We start from the raw sequence: 17,207 nt of genomic DNA on the forward strand, positions 1-17,207 counted from the left end.
AGGACGTTTTTTAAAAACTGCCAAGGAGCCCAAAAACAGCAAAAGGATTTTAACCCCTTAACGACGCAGGACGTATATTTACGTCCTGCGCCGGCTCCCGCGATAAGAAGCGGGATCGCGCCGCGATCCCGCATCATATCGCGTCGGTCCCGACGCTCATCAACGGCCGGGACCCGCGGCTAACACCACACATCGCCGATCGCGGCGAGGTTCGGTATTAACCCTTTAGAAGCGGCGGTCAAGGCTGACCGCCGCTTCTAAAGCGAAAGTGAAAGTGACCCGGCTGCTCAGTCGGGCTGTTCGGGACCGTCGCGGTGAAATAGCGGCATCCCAAACAGCTGACAGGACATCGGGAGGGCCCTTACCTGCCTCCTCCGTGTCCGATCGGCGAATGACTGCTCCGTGCCTGAGATCCAGGCAAGAGCAGTCAAGCGCCGATAACACTGATCACAGGTTAATACACTCCTGTGATCTGTGTAAATGATCAGTGAGTGCAGTGTTATAGGTCCCTATGGGACCTATAACACTGCAAAAAAAAATGTAAAAAAAAAGTGTTAATAAAGGTCATTTAACCCCTTCCCTAATAAAAGTTTGAATCACCCCCCTTTTCCCATAAAAAAATTAAACAGTGTAAAAAATGTTTTAAATAAACGTATGTGGTATCACCGCGTGCGTAAATGTCCGAACTATAAAAATATATCATTAATTAAACCGTACGGTCAATGGCGTACGCGCAAAAAAATTCCAAAGTCAAAAAATGCGCATTTTTGGTCACTTTTTATACCATTAAAAAATGAATAAAAAGTGATCAAAGAGTCCGATCAAAACAAAAATCATACCGATAAAAACTTCAGATCACGGCGCAAAAAATTTGTCCTAATACCGCCCTGTACGTGGAAAAATAAAAAAGTTATAGGGGTCAGAAGATGACATTTTTAAACGTATAAATTTTCCTGCATGTAGTTATGATTTTTTCCAGAAGTGCGACAAAATCAAACCTATATAAGTAGGGGATCATTTTAATCGTATGGACCTACAGAATAAAGATAAGGTGTAATTTTTACCAAAATATGCACTGCGTAGAAACGAAAGCCCCCAAAAGTTACAAATTGGCATTTTTTCTTCGATTTTGTCGCACAATTTTTTTTTCCGTTTCGCCGTGCATTTTTGGGTAAAATGACTAATGTCACTGCAAAGTAGAATTGGCGACGCAAAAAATAAGCCATAATATGGATTTTTAGGTGGAAAATTGTCCTTAAGGGGTTAAAAAATGCCAAACTGAAAAACGCCAAGTGGATGTGGCATTTTGCAGTTCCCTATTGACTTGCAGCTAACATCTGGCCACAGTGTTTTTTCACACAAAAAAACGCCATGTGGCAGAATGGGTGTTTTTATTGGTGTTTTTGTCAACAACAAAAAAAAACAAGTGGAAACCTAGCCTCCCGCTCATTTTGGCTAGTGCCGGCTCCTCTTCCTCTACCTACTTATTGCTGATAAATATGCTTGCTATGTGTCAGTCAGGAGACCTAAAGGCACATCCTGACACCCCTCACCTATGTAAACATATAAAGGACAATAACATTGTAACATAAAAGTAAACAGGAATTGTAAATATAAAATGTTTAATTTGCGGTAATAAGCAAATCTGCAAAAAAGCAAACAGCACAAGGGGACAGAAGGGTCGGGAGCTTTCCCCGGATCATCCCTGGTCTTCATGGTTCTTTCACTGTAGACACAGACTACGAGGAGACAATTCCTTTACCTTTCCGGGAGAGTAATCCCAATGCCAGGCAGGAGGTAAAGCCAACAATGCCTTAAACCCCATTCAATCATTAGCCTATTTAATGTGCAAATGAGGAAACCAGCGGGTGACAGGATGAAGACGAGGTGAAGAGATGTCCTCAGGGTGAGATGAGAAGCTCGGTGTGTATTTGTCTTTAATGGGATTATTGAGGGAAGATTAAAGGGCCTACTTTTCTTTTCAACCTAGAAATAGTGATACACTTGTCCATAGGCTCTTTGTGGTATTGCAATTTAGTCCTATTCATGTGATTGGGGATTAGTGTTGAGCGGCATAGGCCATATTCAAATTCGCGATATTTCGCAAATATATGGCCGAATATTCATCATATATTCGCTAAATTCGCATATTCGTAATATTCGCGTTTTATTTTCGCATATGCCGTCACGCCCCCTCCCATAGACTTGCATTGAGGGGCGTGGCCGTGAAGTCATGAGCAAGTCGTGGCCGTGACGTCCCGAGCCTCCGGCACTGCACCCGACTAGTGTTGCTCACAAATATTTGTTTTTTTCACAGTACACATCACAGTGATCACCCCTCTCTGCTTCCAGCTTGTGTGGTGTAAAGAAGGCTCTAATACTACTGTGTGAGACAGGCGTACGAATTTTTGCATATGTAAAATTTTTTGTATATGCTAATTTCCGCATGTGCAAATTTTTGCATATACAAATTTTCGCATATGCAAAAATAAAACGCAAATATTACGAATATGCAAATTTAGCAAATATATGATGAATATTCGTCCATATATGCGCAAAATATCGCGGATTCGAATTTGGCGTATGCTGCTCAACACTACACCCGACGCTCTAAACTAATGCCTTGTGCAGCAGGGAGATCACGGGGGTCCCCAGTGGTGGGACCCCCGCGATCAGACATCTTATCCCCTATCCTTTGGATAGGGGATAAGATGTCTAGGGGTGGAGTGCCCCTTTAAAGGGGTTCTCCGGTGCTTAAATATCTTATCCCCTATCCAAAGGATAGGGGATTAGATGCCTTATCGCGGGAGTCCCGCCGCTGGGGACCCCCTGGATCATGCACGAGGCATCCCGTTTGTAATCAGTCCCCGGAGCGTGTTCGCTCCGGGACTGATTACCAGCGACTACATGGCGGGCGGCGTGTGACGTCACGCTCCGCCCCGCAATGCAAGCCTACGCCCCCTCCTGTAGGCTTGCATTGAGGGGCAGAGCGTGACGTCACACGCCAGTGCAGGGGTGACGTCACACGCCGCCCGCCCTGTAGTCGCCGGAGACTGATTACAAACAGGGTGCCGCGTGCATGATCCCGGGGGTCCCCAGCGGCGGGACTCCCACAATCAGGCATCTTATCCCCTATCCTTTGGATAGGGGATAAGATGTTTAAGCACCGGAGAACCCCTTTAAAGGGAGGCTATACACCTAAAATAGTTGTTGGCCAAACATTTCTTCGTCCGACAGCTATCTTTCCCAATCTTCATGCACATGAACACATTCATGCTTCCCGTTCACAAATCGGGAGGTCCCCATACACATTTAGACCCAAAAGTTGGCAGGTCCGGACAACTTTTTGTCTAACAACAATGAAGGCAACATGACCAACCAAGCAACACCGAGCCAGGCAGAGGACAAGTGGTCTCCTTTACAGGCCCTTCTTCCATGTCGTGTTTTAAAGATGCAGTTTTAGAATACTATGTTGCATTTAGGATTGATTCTTTTTTCAAAGCTTAAAAAAGTTTTTCAAAAAATTGAGTTTAGTCCAAAAAACTTCTTCCGACTTGGTTTTAAGGCCTTTGTGTCACCATTGGTTTTTGGTCAAAGTCATAGAGTCACAGTTTTATTAATGTATCATGGCTGGCACTGGATGCTGAAGACACACTTGTCCCTCCCCTGGGAAGAGCAGCGGAGACTGGATATAATGCTGGACCAGATCGATGATGCACGGAAAAGATGGGCCGCTGTCACCGAGCATGTACCGACCATCAGGCAGGACTATTACCTTCACATGCAATATGCTGCCGCGTCCTCTGTCACATAGAAAGGAGTTCCAGATTATTAAAAAATCATAGAAAGCAATACACTGCATTTGTTACTTTGTCAAGTAAATTCTCGTTGTTCCAAAAAAGCAACATCCCTAAGCTGCCAACTTGTCTGAAACCTTTAAAGGGGTACTCCAGGGGCAAACTTTTTTTTTTTTTTAATCAACTGGTGCCAGAAAGTTAAAAAGATTTATAAATTACTTCTATTAAAAAATCTTAATCCTTCCAGTATTTATTAGCATCTGTATGCTGCAGAGGAAATTCTTTTCTTTTTGAATTTCTTTTTTGTCATATCCACAGTGCTCTCTGCTGACACCTGATGCCCGTATCAGGAAATGTCCAGAACAGGAGAGAATCCCCATAGCAAACCTATGCTGCTCTGGACAGTTTCTGACACGGACAGAGGTGTCAGCAGAGAGCACTGTGGACATGACAAAAAAAGAAATTCAAAAAGAAAATAATTTGCTCTGTGGTATACAGCTGCTTATAAGTACTGGAAGGGTAGTTTTTTTAATAGAAGTAATTTATGAATCTGTTTAACTTTCTGGCACCAGTTCATTTAAAAAAATAAAAAGTTTTCCACTGGAGTACCCCTTTAAGATGTGACAACCAATGGCCACCACTACAGAAGGCTTCTTTAAATTTTGATTCTGCATAGTTATACTTATTGTAGTTATCTCCAAACAAGTTCCAGTTAGGCCGGACTAAAGAGTAGCTAGGGGGTGGCCCTCATGACAGGGATTGGCAGGACTGGGGAGCAAAGGGTTAATTGTGATTTAAGGGTGAGGTAAGGGTCAGGGGGTTGGGAGCTGAAAAGAGGAGGAGCAGCTGTACATTATGTAGGAGATGGAGGTGATTGTCTGAAAAGGGGTTAAAGGGGTACTCCAGAGGAAAACTTTTTTTTTTTTTAATCAACTGGTGCAAGAAAGTTAAACAGATTTGTGAATTACTTCTCTTAAAAAATCTTAATCCTTCCAGTACTTATTAGCTGCTGTATACTACAGAAGAAATTATTTTCTTTTTGGATTTATTTTCTGGCTGTCCACAGTGCTCTCTGCTGACACCTCTGTCTGTGTCAGGAACTGTCCAGAGCCGGAGAAAATCCCCATAGCAAACATATGCTGCTCTGGACATGTGTCAGCAGAGAGCACTGTGGTCATGACAGAAAAGAAATCCAAAAAGAAAAGAATTTCCTCTGTAGTATTCAGCAACTAATAAGTACTGGAAGGATTAAGATTTTTTTATAGGCGTAATTTACAAATCTGTTTAACTTTTTAACTTTTTGGCACCAGTTGATTTAAAAAAAAAAAAAAAACGTTTTCCACCGGAGTACCCCTTTAGGGGCTGACCATTCCGAGAAGAGTCAAAGAAGGATGGGAGCATCCTCGGTCGTGCATGCAGGTTCATTATGGCCGTGCCTCCGATCCAGTAGGGGGACCGGCTGTAGGAAAAGAACCTTTGTGTAGGTCGAGGAGCGCCAGTGGACTTGTGAGGGGTTTGTGAATCACCTACAAGGCCTCCCTATCCTTTTGTCATTGGCAGGGATGAGTTTAGCTGCCATCTTGGTTTGTATTCCTTCTTCTTAATGAGATACTCCACCCCAAGACATCTTATTCCCTATCTAAAGGACCCCCGCGATCTTGGCTGCAGCACCCCAGACATCTGGTGCACAGAGCGAACTTCACTCCGTGCAGGATGACTGGAGATGCGGGGTGGAGGCTCCTGATGTCACGGCCACGCCCCTCAATGCAAGTCTATGGGAGGGGGCATCACGCCCCCTCCTATAGACTTGCATTGAGGGGGGGTGGCTGTGACATCACAAACGGGGCATGCCCATGATGTCATGAGCCTCCAGCGCTGAACCCGATGCTCTAAACGAATGCCGGGTGCAGCAGGGAGATCGCAGGGGATCCCGTGATCAGACATCGCATCCTCTATCCTTTGGATAGGGGATATGATGTCTAGTGGTGGAGTACCCCTTTAATAGATTTATTGAATAGTACACAACCCACCGATCCAGTACTTACCTAACTGACAGGAAGATCATACTCTCAGCTTCTGTACGTACTAGGAAGCTCCCAGGGTCACTTTTGTGTAAGCGTTTCTCAGCATCGATACAGCTCAGAGCTCCGTGAAACCACCTGTATATGGAATAGACTTGGGTTAGGCATGGCTTTGACTGATCACCCAATTTTCTATTGTCTTGCCATCTGCAGAATGAAGACTCACGTTTGTCTTTGTAACTCTACAAAATTTGCTTTCCGCACCCTTGATGAATCTACAAGGTCTTTCGGAGGAGACCCATGTTCTCTCAGGTGAGCAGCCATCTCAGGGCTAGACGGTCGAAGATTAACAGGACTTCTGGGAGTGGACTGTAGAAGCCGCGCTCTCGAGTGGGGAGAACCGCAAGGCCACGCTGAGCTCTCAACTGCACTGAAAATGACAAAAATAGAGCCTTTATATTAGGATATAAGGGTTAAATGAATACCACCTAACTTAGTATACCCAGCATTAAAGGGGTTAATATAGAAATTACTATTATTAAAAAAAATGTAATCCTTCCAGTACTTATCAGCTGCTATATGGTCCAGAGGAAAGGAAATTTCTTTTTTAATTTCCTTTCTGTCTGACCACATTGCTCTCTGCTGACACCTTTGTCCGTGTCAGGGACTGTCCAGAGCAGGCAAAAATCCCCATAGCAAACCTCTCCAACTCTGGACAGTTCCTGACATGGACATAGGTGTCAGCAGAGAGCACTGTGGTCAGACAGAAAATAAATTTAAAAAGAAAAGAACTTCCTCTGGAGCAACCGCAGCTGATAAGTACTGGAAGGATTAAGATTTTTAATAGAAGTAGTTTACAATTCTGTTTAACTTTCTGGCCCCAATAAGGGGAACAAACTGAACCAAGGGTCATGAAAAAGAGGGCAATGGTGTCTATTTGATCTTTACGATCGATCCCCAAAGTCACATTACTACCTGAAAATGTTATACTGTAATACTCACGGAGGTAGTGGATCCGCTGTACCTGTGTGGAAGATGACGTGGGCCGTACCAGGGATCGGAGTCTAAGGTGCCACTCATTTTCACCAGAGCCCGCCGCAAAACGGGATGGAATTGCTGCGGCAGGCGGCACCCAGGTCGCTAACCCTGGCACGACCCGTCCACACAGGCTGCTGAGATGAAACGTAGCACAGGAAGGATAAGGCAGTCTCGTAGTCAGGACTAGCAGAAGGTCAGGGCTGGCGGCACAGATGCGGGGTCAGGAAATGTAACAGGAGGTCAGCAGGCAGGCAGCACAGAAGCAAGGTCAGGTCACGGAGCGGAAGGTCAGAACACAGGCAGGGCTATACACAGAAATGCTTTCTCTTGGGCACAGGGCACACAAAGATCCGGCAAGAGGTAGAGGGAGGTGCACATACTTATAAGGAAGGGACAGGTGCAGACACTAATTAAGGGCGCATTGGCCCTTTAATTCTCAGAGCTCAGATGCACGCGCACCGGGGAACAGAACCAACAGAGAAGCCAGCAGGAGCAAGCGGTAAGTGACGGCCCGAGATTCGCATGCAGGCACGTCCCACGATGCGAATCCCGGACTCGCCGGAGGAAGGTGGAGGAGAGCACTCACGGCCAGAGTGAATGGCCGGAGCGCATGCCGCAACATATACACAATATAAATGTAAGACTTTTGAATAAAATTGACAATATTAGGTAAAATCTGTCCACAAACAAGTTGGAGAAAAGTTGGATGAACCCACCAATTTTAGTGGGGCCAGGCAAGTAATGTGAATTGGGACCTGTGGAGGAAGTGGTCATGTGACCTCTATGAAAAGGCTCTCTGAGAGGATAGTGTAGCATGAACACACTATCAACCAGTCCCTGACTAGCACTTTGGAGGTCATACAGTGGGTGCAGTTTAATGTTTGTTGGGCTATCTTTAATATAAATGTCACGATGCCGGCTGGCAGGTAGTGGATCCTCTGTGCCAGAGAGGGATTGGCGTGGACCGTGCTAGTGGATCGTTTCTAAGTCACTACTGGTTTTCACCAGAGCCCGCCGCAAAGCGGGATGGTCTTGCTGCGGCGGTAGTGACCAGGTCGTATCCACTAGCAACGGCTCAACCTCTCTGGCTGCTGAAGATAGGCGCGGTACAAGGGAGTAGACAGAAGCAAGGTCGGACGTAGCAGAAGGTCGGGGCAGGCAGCAAGGATCGTAGTCAGGGGCAACGGCAGGAGGTCTGGAACACAGGCTAGGAACACACAAGGAAACGCTTTCACAGGCACAATGGCAACAAGATCCAGCAAGGAAGTGCAGGGGAAGTGAGGTAATATAGCCATGGAGCAGGTGGAAGCTAATTAGGCTGATTGGGCCAGGCACCAATCATTGGTGCACTGGCTCTTTAAATCTTAGAGAGCTGGCGCGCGCGCCAGGACGTGACAGCCGGGGACCGGGACAGGTGAGTGACTTGGGATGCGAATCGCATCCCCGCCGGCAATGTCAGTGCAGCGCTCTTGGTCAGCGGGTCTGACCGGGGCGCTGCAGAGAGAGGGACGCCGCGAGCGCTCCAGGGAGGAGCAGGGACCCGGAGCGCTTGGCGTAACAACTGCACTTTCAACTCTCTGCTGCCACCTGTGATAGGCAGCATTGTTGTAGTTTTATCCTTCTAGAATCTTCTAGCATATAGGTGGTATTAATATATAGCACACTATATATGTCTAACTTTCCCAGACCACATAGTCTTGAGGAAAGAGGACTAGAGGATTTACCTTACTGCCCTGAGTTGCTAAAGACTAACCACAATCACGAGCACCGAGACAGACTACAACGCTGAGGACTACAGAAATTCTGTGTAAGGACTTTACTTGATGGACTTCTGAAGTTCTCCAAGACTGATGGATAACAATCTTCCAATTGCCTTGGCTGTCTGTGCCTAAGTGGACCTCTGGTCAGGCCAAACGATGAAAACCAACCTTCAGGGTTTTTCAAGTCTTTTTTAGGGGATGTACATGCCACAAAGGTTATCTCCTCCAGTGCCGCCACCTGCTAACTCTGGTACAGTTGTTGTTGTTTTCAAGATTTGTGCCCCCACAAAGATCAAAGTTACCTATGAGTCCTGGTGTCTTCCACATATTAGAACATTGAGGAGTGACCCAGGGGATATTGAATGACTACCTCCAGAGCAGCCCCTCTACTTTACAATCCATTGTGGTGACCCTTGGGAAACACTGGGGTCCAATCGCTCACTTCAGCCACAAGTGACACCTGTGACATCCATGCTCCAGATTAAGCAGGGCTACTAGCACTCAAAGGCCCTGCCCTAACCCCATGTCCTCCCTGGGGCACAACATGGGAGAAATGACTTAGGTTACAACAGACGGGCTACCAAACTGACGTGTTTTGTTCATTCAAGATCCTTAGTCATGACCATGACTAAGGATCTTAGATGATCCGAAACACGTCAGAGTTTTTATTATGTCTGTTGTATCCTGTCATATAACTGAAAAAGAGTTCTTGTTTTATCACACCACTGGTGCTGGACATTAATTCCTTGGACCTAACATATCCATAGCCATCTTTCCATGGAAATCTTTCACCACAATGGAAATCCTAAAGTGGAACTGTCATCTCTTTCATACTACCTGAAGCATGAGTGCCCCCTGCTTGTGTATAGGAAGAGACCTATCAAGGTCAGCAGGGTAGGGTAAAGCTGCTGGTCACCACCTGATGACTCCATGAAAATGATTAAAGGGGTACTCCGATGAAAAACATTTTTTTTTTCATATCAACTGGCTCCAGAAAGTCAAACAGATTTGTAAATTACTTCTATTCAAAAATCTTAATCCTACAGATACTTATCGGCTGCTGAAGTTGAGTTGTTCTTTTCTGTCTGACCACAGTGCTCTCTGCTGACACCTCTGTTTGTCTCAGGAACTGTCCAGAGTAGCAGCAAATCCCCATATTAAACAAACAGAGGTGTCAGCAGAGAGCACTGTTGTCAAACAGAAAAGAACAACTCAACTTCAGCAGCTGATAACTACTGATTGGATTAAGAATTTTTAATTGAAGAAATTTACAAATCTGATTAACTTTCTCAAGCCAGTTGATATGGGAAAAAAAAGGTTTTCATGGAATACCCCTTTAATTATGAGAAACTTGTTGGAAACCCCTTTTGTATGTCAGGAACTAGAGATGAGCGAAGTTACAGTGATTCGATTCGTCACAAACTTCTCGGCTCGGCTGTTGCTGACTTTAGCCTGCACAAATTAGTTCACCTTTCTGGTGCTCTGGTGAGCTGGAAAAGGTGGATACAGTCCTAGGAGACTCCCCTAGGACTGTATCCACCTTTTTCAGGCCACCGGAGCACCTGAAAGCTGAACTAATTTATGCAGGATAAAGGCAGCAACCGCAGAGCCGAGAAGTTTGTGACGAATCGAATCACTGTAACTTCGCTCATCTCTATCAGGAGCCATTGCTGATAAATATTCCAAAAGCAAAGAAGGCGGCACTCACAATGCAGGATATCTTTATTCACCATTCGGTAACAGGACACAGGTGGCATGTGGGGGGGAGTGGGGTGGAGGACGGGGCTGGGGTGGAGCCCCATCCTCCACCCCACTCCCCTGCCTGCCACCTGTGTCCTGTTCCCGAATGGTGAATAAAGATATCCTGCATGGTGAGTGCCGCCTTCTGTGCTTCTTTGCTTTTGAACTGTTTATCCTTATTGGTTGAGCACCTCCGCTATAGGCTTACCAAGTGCAGCATCCCTTCCAGTGAATTGTCCGTTTTCACCCTCAGGCTAGGTTTCCAGTTGTTTTTTTTTTTTTATACACCTAAAAAAACACCAGCAAAAACACCAGAAAAACTTCCACAGGTTTTTCCGGAGTTTTGGCAGTTTTTCTGGAGTTTTGCTTGGCGTTTTTCTTGGCATTTTTTCACTCCCATAGACTTCTATGGGAGGAAAACGCCAAGATTTTCCCAAAAAAACGCCAACGACTTGACTAGAGGACGTTTTTTAAAAACTGCCAAGGAGCCCAAAAACAGCAAAAGGATTTTAACCCCTTAACGACGCAGGACGTATATTTACGTCCTGCGCCGGCTCCCGCGATAAGAAGCGGGATCGCGCCGCGATCCCGCATCATATCGCGTCGGTCCCGACGCTCATCAACGGCCGGGACCCGCGGCTAACACCACACATCGCCGATCGCGGCGAGGTTCGGTATTAACCCTTTAGAAGCGGCGGTCAAGGCTGACCGCCGCTTCTAAAGCGAAAGTGAAAGTGACCCGGCTGCTCAGTCGGGCTGTTCGGGACCGTCGCGGTGAAATAGCGGCATCCCAAACAGCTGACAGGACATCGGGAGGGCCCTTACCTGCCTCCTCCGTGTCCGATCGGCGAATGACTGCTCCGTGCCTGAGATCCAGGCAAGAGCAGTCAAGCGCCGATAACACTGATCACAGGTTAATACACTCCTGTGATCTGTGTAAATGATCAGTGAGTGCAGTGTTATAGGTCCCTATGGGACCTATAACACTGCAAAAAAAAATGTAAAAAAAAAGTGTTAATAAAGGTCATTTAACCCCTTCCCTAATAAAAGTTTGAATCACCCCCCTTTTCCCATAAAAAAATTAAACAGTGTAAAAAATGTTTTAAATAAACGTATGTGGTATCACCGCGTGCGTAAATGTCCGAACTATAAAAATATATCATTAATTAAACCGTACGGTCAATGGCGTACGCGCAAAAAAATTCCAAAGTCAAAAAATGCGCATTTTTGGTCACTTTTTATACCATTAAAAAATGAATAAAAAGTGATCAAAGAGTCCGATCAAAACAAAAATCATACCGATAAAAACTTCAGATCACGGCGCAAAAAATTTGTCCTAATACCGCCCTGTACGTGGAAAAATAAAAAAGTTATAGGGGTCAGAAGATGACATTTTTAAACGTATAAATTTTCCTGCATGTAGTTATGATTTTTTCCAGAAGTGCGACAAAATCAAACCTATATAAGTAGGGGATCATTTTAATCGTATGGACCTACAGAATAAAGATAAGGTGTAATTTTTACCAAAATATGCACTGCGTAGAAACGAAAGCCCCCAAAAGTTACAAATTGGCATTTTTTCTTCGATTTTGTCGCACAATTTTTTTTTCCGTTTCGCCGTGCATTTTTGGGTAAAATGACTAATGTCACTGCAAAGTAGAATTGGCGACGCAAAAAATAAGCCATAATATGGATTTTTAGGTGGAAAATTGTCCTTAAGGGGTTAAAAAATGCCAAACTGAAAAACGCCAAGTGGATGTGGCATTTTGCAGTTCCCTATTGACTTGCAGCTAACATCTGGCCACAGTGTTTTTTCACACAAAAAAACGCCATGTGGCAGAATGGGTGTTTTTATTGGTGTTTTTGTCAACAACAAAAAAAAACAAGTGGAAACCTAGCCTCCCGCTCATTTTGGCTAGTGCCGGCTCCTCTTCCTCTACCTACTTATTGCTGATAAATATGCTTGCTATGTGTCAGTCAGGAGACCTAAAGGCACATCCTGACACCCCTCACCTATGTAAACATATAAAGGACAATAACATTGTAACATAAAAGTAAACAGGAATTGTAAATATAAAATGTTTAATTTGCGGTAATAAGCAAATCTGCAAAAAAGCAAACAGCACAAGGGGACAGAAGGGTCGGGAGCTTTCCCCGGATCATCCCTGGTCTTCATGGTTCTTTCACTGTAGACACAGACTACGAGGAGACAATTCCTTTACCTTTCCGGGAGAGTAATCCCAATGCCAGGCAGGAGGTAAAGCCAACAATGCCTTAAACCCCATTCAATCATTAGCCTATTTAATGTGCAAATGAGGAAACCAGCGGGTGACAGGATGAAGACGAGGTGAAGAGATGTCCTCAGGGTGAGATGAGAAGCTCGGTGTGTATTTGTCTTTAATGGGATTATTGAGGGAAGATTAAAGGGCCTACTTTTCTTTTCAACCTAGAAATAGTGATACACTTGTCCATAGGCTCTTTGTGGTATTGCAATTTAGTCCTATTCATGTGATTGGGGATTAGTGTTGAGCGGCATAGGCCATATTCAAATTCGCGATATTTCGCAAATATATGGCCGAATATTCATCATATATTCGCTAAATTCGCATATTCGTAATATTCGCGTTTTATTTTCGCATATGCCGTCACGCCCCCTCCCATAGACTTGCATTGAGGGGCGTGGCCGTGAAGTCATGAGCAAGTCGTGGCCGTGACGTCCCGAGCCTCCGGCACTGCACCCGACTAGTGTTGCTCACAAATATTTGTTTTTTTCACAGTACACATCACAGTGATCACCCCTCTCTGCTTCCAGCTTGTGTGGTGTAAAGAAGGCTCTAATACTACTGTGTGAGACAGGCGTACGAATTTTTGCATATGTAAAATTTTTTGTATATGCTAATTTCCGCATGTGCAAATTTTTGCATATACAAATTTTCGCATATGCAAAAATAAAACGCAAATATTACGAATATGCAAATTTAGCAAATATATGATGAATATTCGTCCATATATGCGCAAAATATCGCGGATTCGAATTTGGCGTATGCTGCTCAACACTACACCCGACGCTCTAAACTAATGCCTTGTGCAGCAGGGAGATCACGGGGGTCCCCAGTGGTGGGACCCCCGCGATCAGACATCTTATCCCCTATCCTTTGGATAGGGGATAAGATGTCTAGGGGTGGAGTGCCCCTTTAAAGGGGTTCTCCGGTGCTTAAATATCTTATCCCCTATCCAAAGGATAGGGGATTAGATGCCTTATCGCGGGAGTCCCGCCGCTGGGGACCCCCTGGATCATGCACGAGGCATCCCGTTTGTAATCAGTCCCCGGAGCGTGTTCGCTCCGGGACTGATTACCAGCGACTACATGGCGGGCGGCGTGTGACGTCACGCTCCGCCCCGCAATGCAAGCCTACGCCCCCTCCTGTAGGCTTGCATTGAGGGGCAGAGCGTGACGTCACACGCCAGTGCAGGGGTGACGTCACACGCCGCCCGCCCTGTAGTCGCCGGAGACTGATTACAAACAGGGTGCCGCGTGCATGATCCCGGGGGTCCCCAGCGGCGGGACTCCCACAATCAGGCATCTTATCCCCTATCCTTTGGATAGGGGATAAGATGTTTAAGCACCGGAGAACCCCTTTAAAGGGAGGCTATACACCTAAAATAGTTGTTGGCCAAACATTTCTTCGTCCGACAGCTATCTTTCCCAATCTTCATGCACATGAACACATTCATGCTTCCCGTTCACAAATCGGGAGGTCCCCATACACATTTAGACCCAAAAGTTGGCAGGTCCGGACAACTTTTTGTCTAACAACAATGAAGGCAACATGACCAACCAAGCAACACCGAGCCAGGCAGAGGACAAGTGGTCTCCTTTACAGGCCCTTCTTCCATGTCGTGTTTTAAAGATGCAGTTTTAGAATACTATGTTGCATTTAGGATTGATTCTTTTTTCAAAGCTTAAAAAAGTTTTTCAAAAAATTGAGTTTAGTCCAAAAAACTTCTTCCGACTTGGTTTTAAGGCCTTTGTGTCACCATTGGTTTTTGGTCAAAGTCATAGAGTCACAGTTTTATTAATGTATCATGGCTGGCACTGGATGCTGAAGACACACTTGTCCCTCCCCTGGGAAGAGCAGCGGAGACTGGATATAATGCTGGACCAGATCGATGATGCACGGAAAAGATGGGCCGCTGTCACCGAGCATGTACCGACCATCAGGCAGGACTATTACCTTCACATGCAATATGCTGCCGCGTCCTCTGTCACATAGAAAGGAGTTCCAGATTATTAAAAAATCATAGAAAGCAATACACTGCATTTGTTACTTTGTCAAGTAAATTCTCGTTGTTCCAAAAAAGCAACATCCCTAAGCTGCCAACTTGTCTGAAACCTTTAAAGGGGTACTCCAGGGGCAAACTTTTTTTTTTTTTTAATCAACTGGTGCCAGAAAGTTAAAAAGATTTATAAATTACTTCTATTAAAAAATCTTAATCCTTCCAGTATTTATTAGCATCTGTATGCTGCAGAGGAAATTCTTTTCTTTTTGAATTTCTTTTTTGTCATATCCACAGTGCTCTCTGCTGACACCTGATGCCCGTATCAGGAAATGTCCAGAACAGGAGAGAATCCCCATAGCAAACCTATGCTGCTCTGGACAGTTTCTGACACGGACAGAGGTGTCAGCAGAGAGCACTGTGGACATGACAAAAAAAGAAATTCAAAAAGAAAATAATTTGCTCTGTGGTATACAGCTGCTTATAAGTACTGGAAGGGTAGTTTTTTTAATAGAAGTAATTTATGAATCTGTTTAACTTTCTGGCACCAGTTCATTTAAAAAAATAAAAAGTTTTCCACTGGAGTACCCCTTTAAGATGTGACAACCAATGGCCACCACTACAGAAGGCTTCTTTAAATTTTGATTCTGCATAGTTATACTTATTGTAGTTATCTCCAAACAAGTTCCAGTTAGGCCGGACTAAAGAGTAGCTAGGGGGTGGCCCTCATGACAGGGATTGGCAGGACTGGGGAGCAAAGGGTTAATTGTGATTTAAGGGTGAGGTAAGGGTCAGGGGGTTGGGAGCTGAAAAGAGGAGGAGCAGCTGTACATTATGTAGGAGATGGAGGTGATTGTCTGAAAAGGGGTTAAAGGGGTACTCCAGAGGAAAACTTTTTTTTTTTTTAATCAACTGGTGCAAGAAAGTTAAACAGATTTGTGAATTACTTCTCTTAAAAAATCTTAATCCTTCCAGTACTTATTAGCTGCTGTATACTACAGAAGAAATTATTTTCTTTTTGGATTTATTTTCTGGCTGTCCACAGTGCTCTCTGCTGACACCTCTGTCTGTGTCAGGAACTGTCCAGAGCCGGAGAAAATCCCCATAGCAAACATATGCTGCTCTGGACATGTGTCAGCAGAGAGCACTGTGGTCATGACAGAAAAGAAATCCAAAAAGAAAAGAATTTCCTCTGTAGTATTCAGCAACTAATAAGTACTGGAAGGATTAAGATTTTTTTATAGGCGTAATTTACAAATCTGTTTAACTTTTTAACTTTTTGGCACCAGTTGATTTAAAAAAAAAAAAAAAACGTTTTCCACCGGAGTACCCCTTTAGGGGCTGACCATTCCGAGAAGAGTCAAAGAAGGATGGGAGCATCCTCGGTCGTGCATGCAGGTTCATTATGGCCGTGCCTCCGATCCAGTAGGGGGACCGGCTGTAGGAAAAGAACCTTTGTGTAGGTCGAGGAGCGCCAGTGGACTTGTGAGGGGTTTGTGAATCACCTACAAGGCCTCCCTATCCTTTTGTCATTGGCAGGGATGAGTTTAGCTGCCATCTTGGTTTGTATTCCTTCTTCTTAATGAGATACTCCACCCCAAGACATCTTATTCCCTATCTAAAGGACCCCCGCGATCTTGGCTGCAGCACCCCAGACATCTGGTGCACAGAGCGAACTTCACTCCGTGCAGGATGACTGGAGATGCGGGGTGGAGGCTCCTGATGTCACGGCCACGCCCCTCAATGCAAGTCTATGGGAGGGGGCATCACGCCCCCTCCTATAGACTTGCATTGAGGGGGGGTGGCTGTGACATCACAAACGGGGCATGCCCATGATGTCATGAGCCTCCAGCGCTGAACCCGATGCTCTAAACGAATGCCGGGTGCAGCAGGGAGATCGCAGGGGATCCCGTGATCAGACATCGCATCCTCTATCCTTTGGATAGGGGATATGATGTCTAGTGGTGGAGTACCCCTTTAATAGATTTATTGAATAGTACACAACCCACCGATCCAGTACTTACCTAACTGACAGGAAGATCATACTCTCAGCTTCTGTACGTACTAGGAAGCTCCCAGGGTCACTTTTGTGTAAGCGTTTCTCAGCATCGATACAGCTCAGAGCTCCGTGAAACCACCTGTATATGGAATAGACTTGGGTTAGGCATGGCTTTGACTGATCACCCAATTTTCTATTGTCTGGCCATCTGCAGAATGAAGACTCACGTTTGTCTTTGTAACTCTACAAAATTTGCTTTCCGCACCCTTGATGAATCTACAAGGTCTTTCGGAGGAGACCCATGTTCTCTCAGGTGAGCAGCCATCTCAGGGCTAGACGGTCGAAGATTAACAGGACTTCTGGGAGTGGACTGTAGAAGCCGCGCTCTCGAGTGGGGAGAACCGCAAGGCCACGCTGAGCTCTCAAACTGCACTGAAAATGACAAAAATAGAGCCTTTATATTAGGATATAAGGGTTAAATGAATACCACCTAACTTAGTATACCCAGCATTAAAGGGGTTAATATAGAAATTACTATTATTAAAAAAAATGTAATCCTTCCAGTACTTATCAG

At 45.1% G+C, this 17,207-nt stretch overlaps 2 protein-coding genes across 2 annotated transcripts; both read right to left on the minus strand.

Moving 5' to 3' along the window:
- Positions 1-3,173: 3,173 nt before the first annotated feature.
- LOC130295914 (SH2 domain-containing adapter protein F-like) lies at positions 3,174-6,225 on the minus strand. Its single transcript, XM_056547239.1, has 3 exons — positions 6,045-6,225; positions 5,843-5,956; positions 3,174-3,803 (listed from the first exon to the last, which is right to left on the minus strand). The coding sequence occupies exons 1-3, from the start codon at positions 6,140-6,142 to the stop codon at positions 3,617-3,619; spliced, it is 399 nt and encodes a 132-aa protein (XP_056403214.1). The 5' UTR covers positions 6,143-6,225; the 3' UTR covers positions 3,174-3,616.
- A 7,764-nt stretch (positions 6,226-13,989) lies between these two features.
- On the minus strand, positions 13,990-17,066 carry LOC130295913 (SH2 domain-containing adapter protein F-like). Its single transcript, XM_056547238.1, has 3 exons — positions 16,861-17,066; positions 16,659-16,772; positions 13,990-14,619 (listed from the first exon to the last, which is right to left on the minus strand). Exons 1-3 carry the CDS (start codon positions 16,956-16,958, stop codon positions 14,433-14,435), a joined length of 399 nt encoding a protein of 132 aa, XP_056403213.1. The 5' UTR covers positions 16,959-17,066; the 3' UTR covers positions 13,990-14,432.
- Between the last annotated feature and the right edge of the window lie 141 nt (positions 17,067-17,207).

The sequence above is a fragment of the Hyla sarda genome, chromosome 11 (assembly GCF_029499605.1).
Source record: "Hyla sarda isolate aHylSar1 chromosome 11, aHylSar1.hap1, whole genome shotgun sequence".
Lineage (NCBI taxonomy): Eukaryota > Metazoa > Chordata > Amphibia > Anura > Hylidae > Hyla > Hyla sarda.

Bases quoted from the DNA above. Each gene is read 5' to 3' on its own strand.
- LOC130295914 (XM_056547239.1), bottom strand. From the start codon at position 6,142: ATGGCTGCTCACCTGAGAGAACATGGGTCTCCTCCGAAAGACCTTGTA. The intron at 5,957-6,044 runs GTGAGTCTTCAT...TTCCATATACAG, and splicing joins GTAGAGTTACAAAGACAAAC to GTGGTTTCACGGAGCTCTGA. The intron at 3,804-5,842 runs GTAAGTACTGGA...TCTATGTGACAG, and splicing joins ATGATCTTCCTGTCAGTTAG to AGGACGCGGCAGCATATTGC.
- LOC130295913 (XM_056547238.1), bottom strand. From the start codon at position 16,958: ATGGCTGCTCACCTGAGAGAACATGGGTCTCCTCCGAAAGACCTTGTA. The intron at 16,773-16,860 runs GTGAGTCTTCAT...TTCCATATACAG, and splicing joins GTAGAGTTACAAAGACAAAC to GTGGTTTCACGGAGCTCTGA. The intron at 14,620-16,658 runs GTAAGTACTGGA...TCTATGTGACAG, and splicing joins ATGATCTTCCTGTCAGTTAG to AGGACGCGGCAGCATATTGC.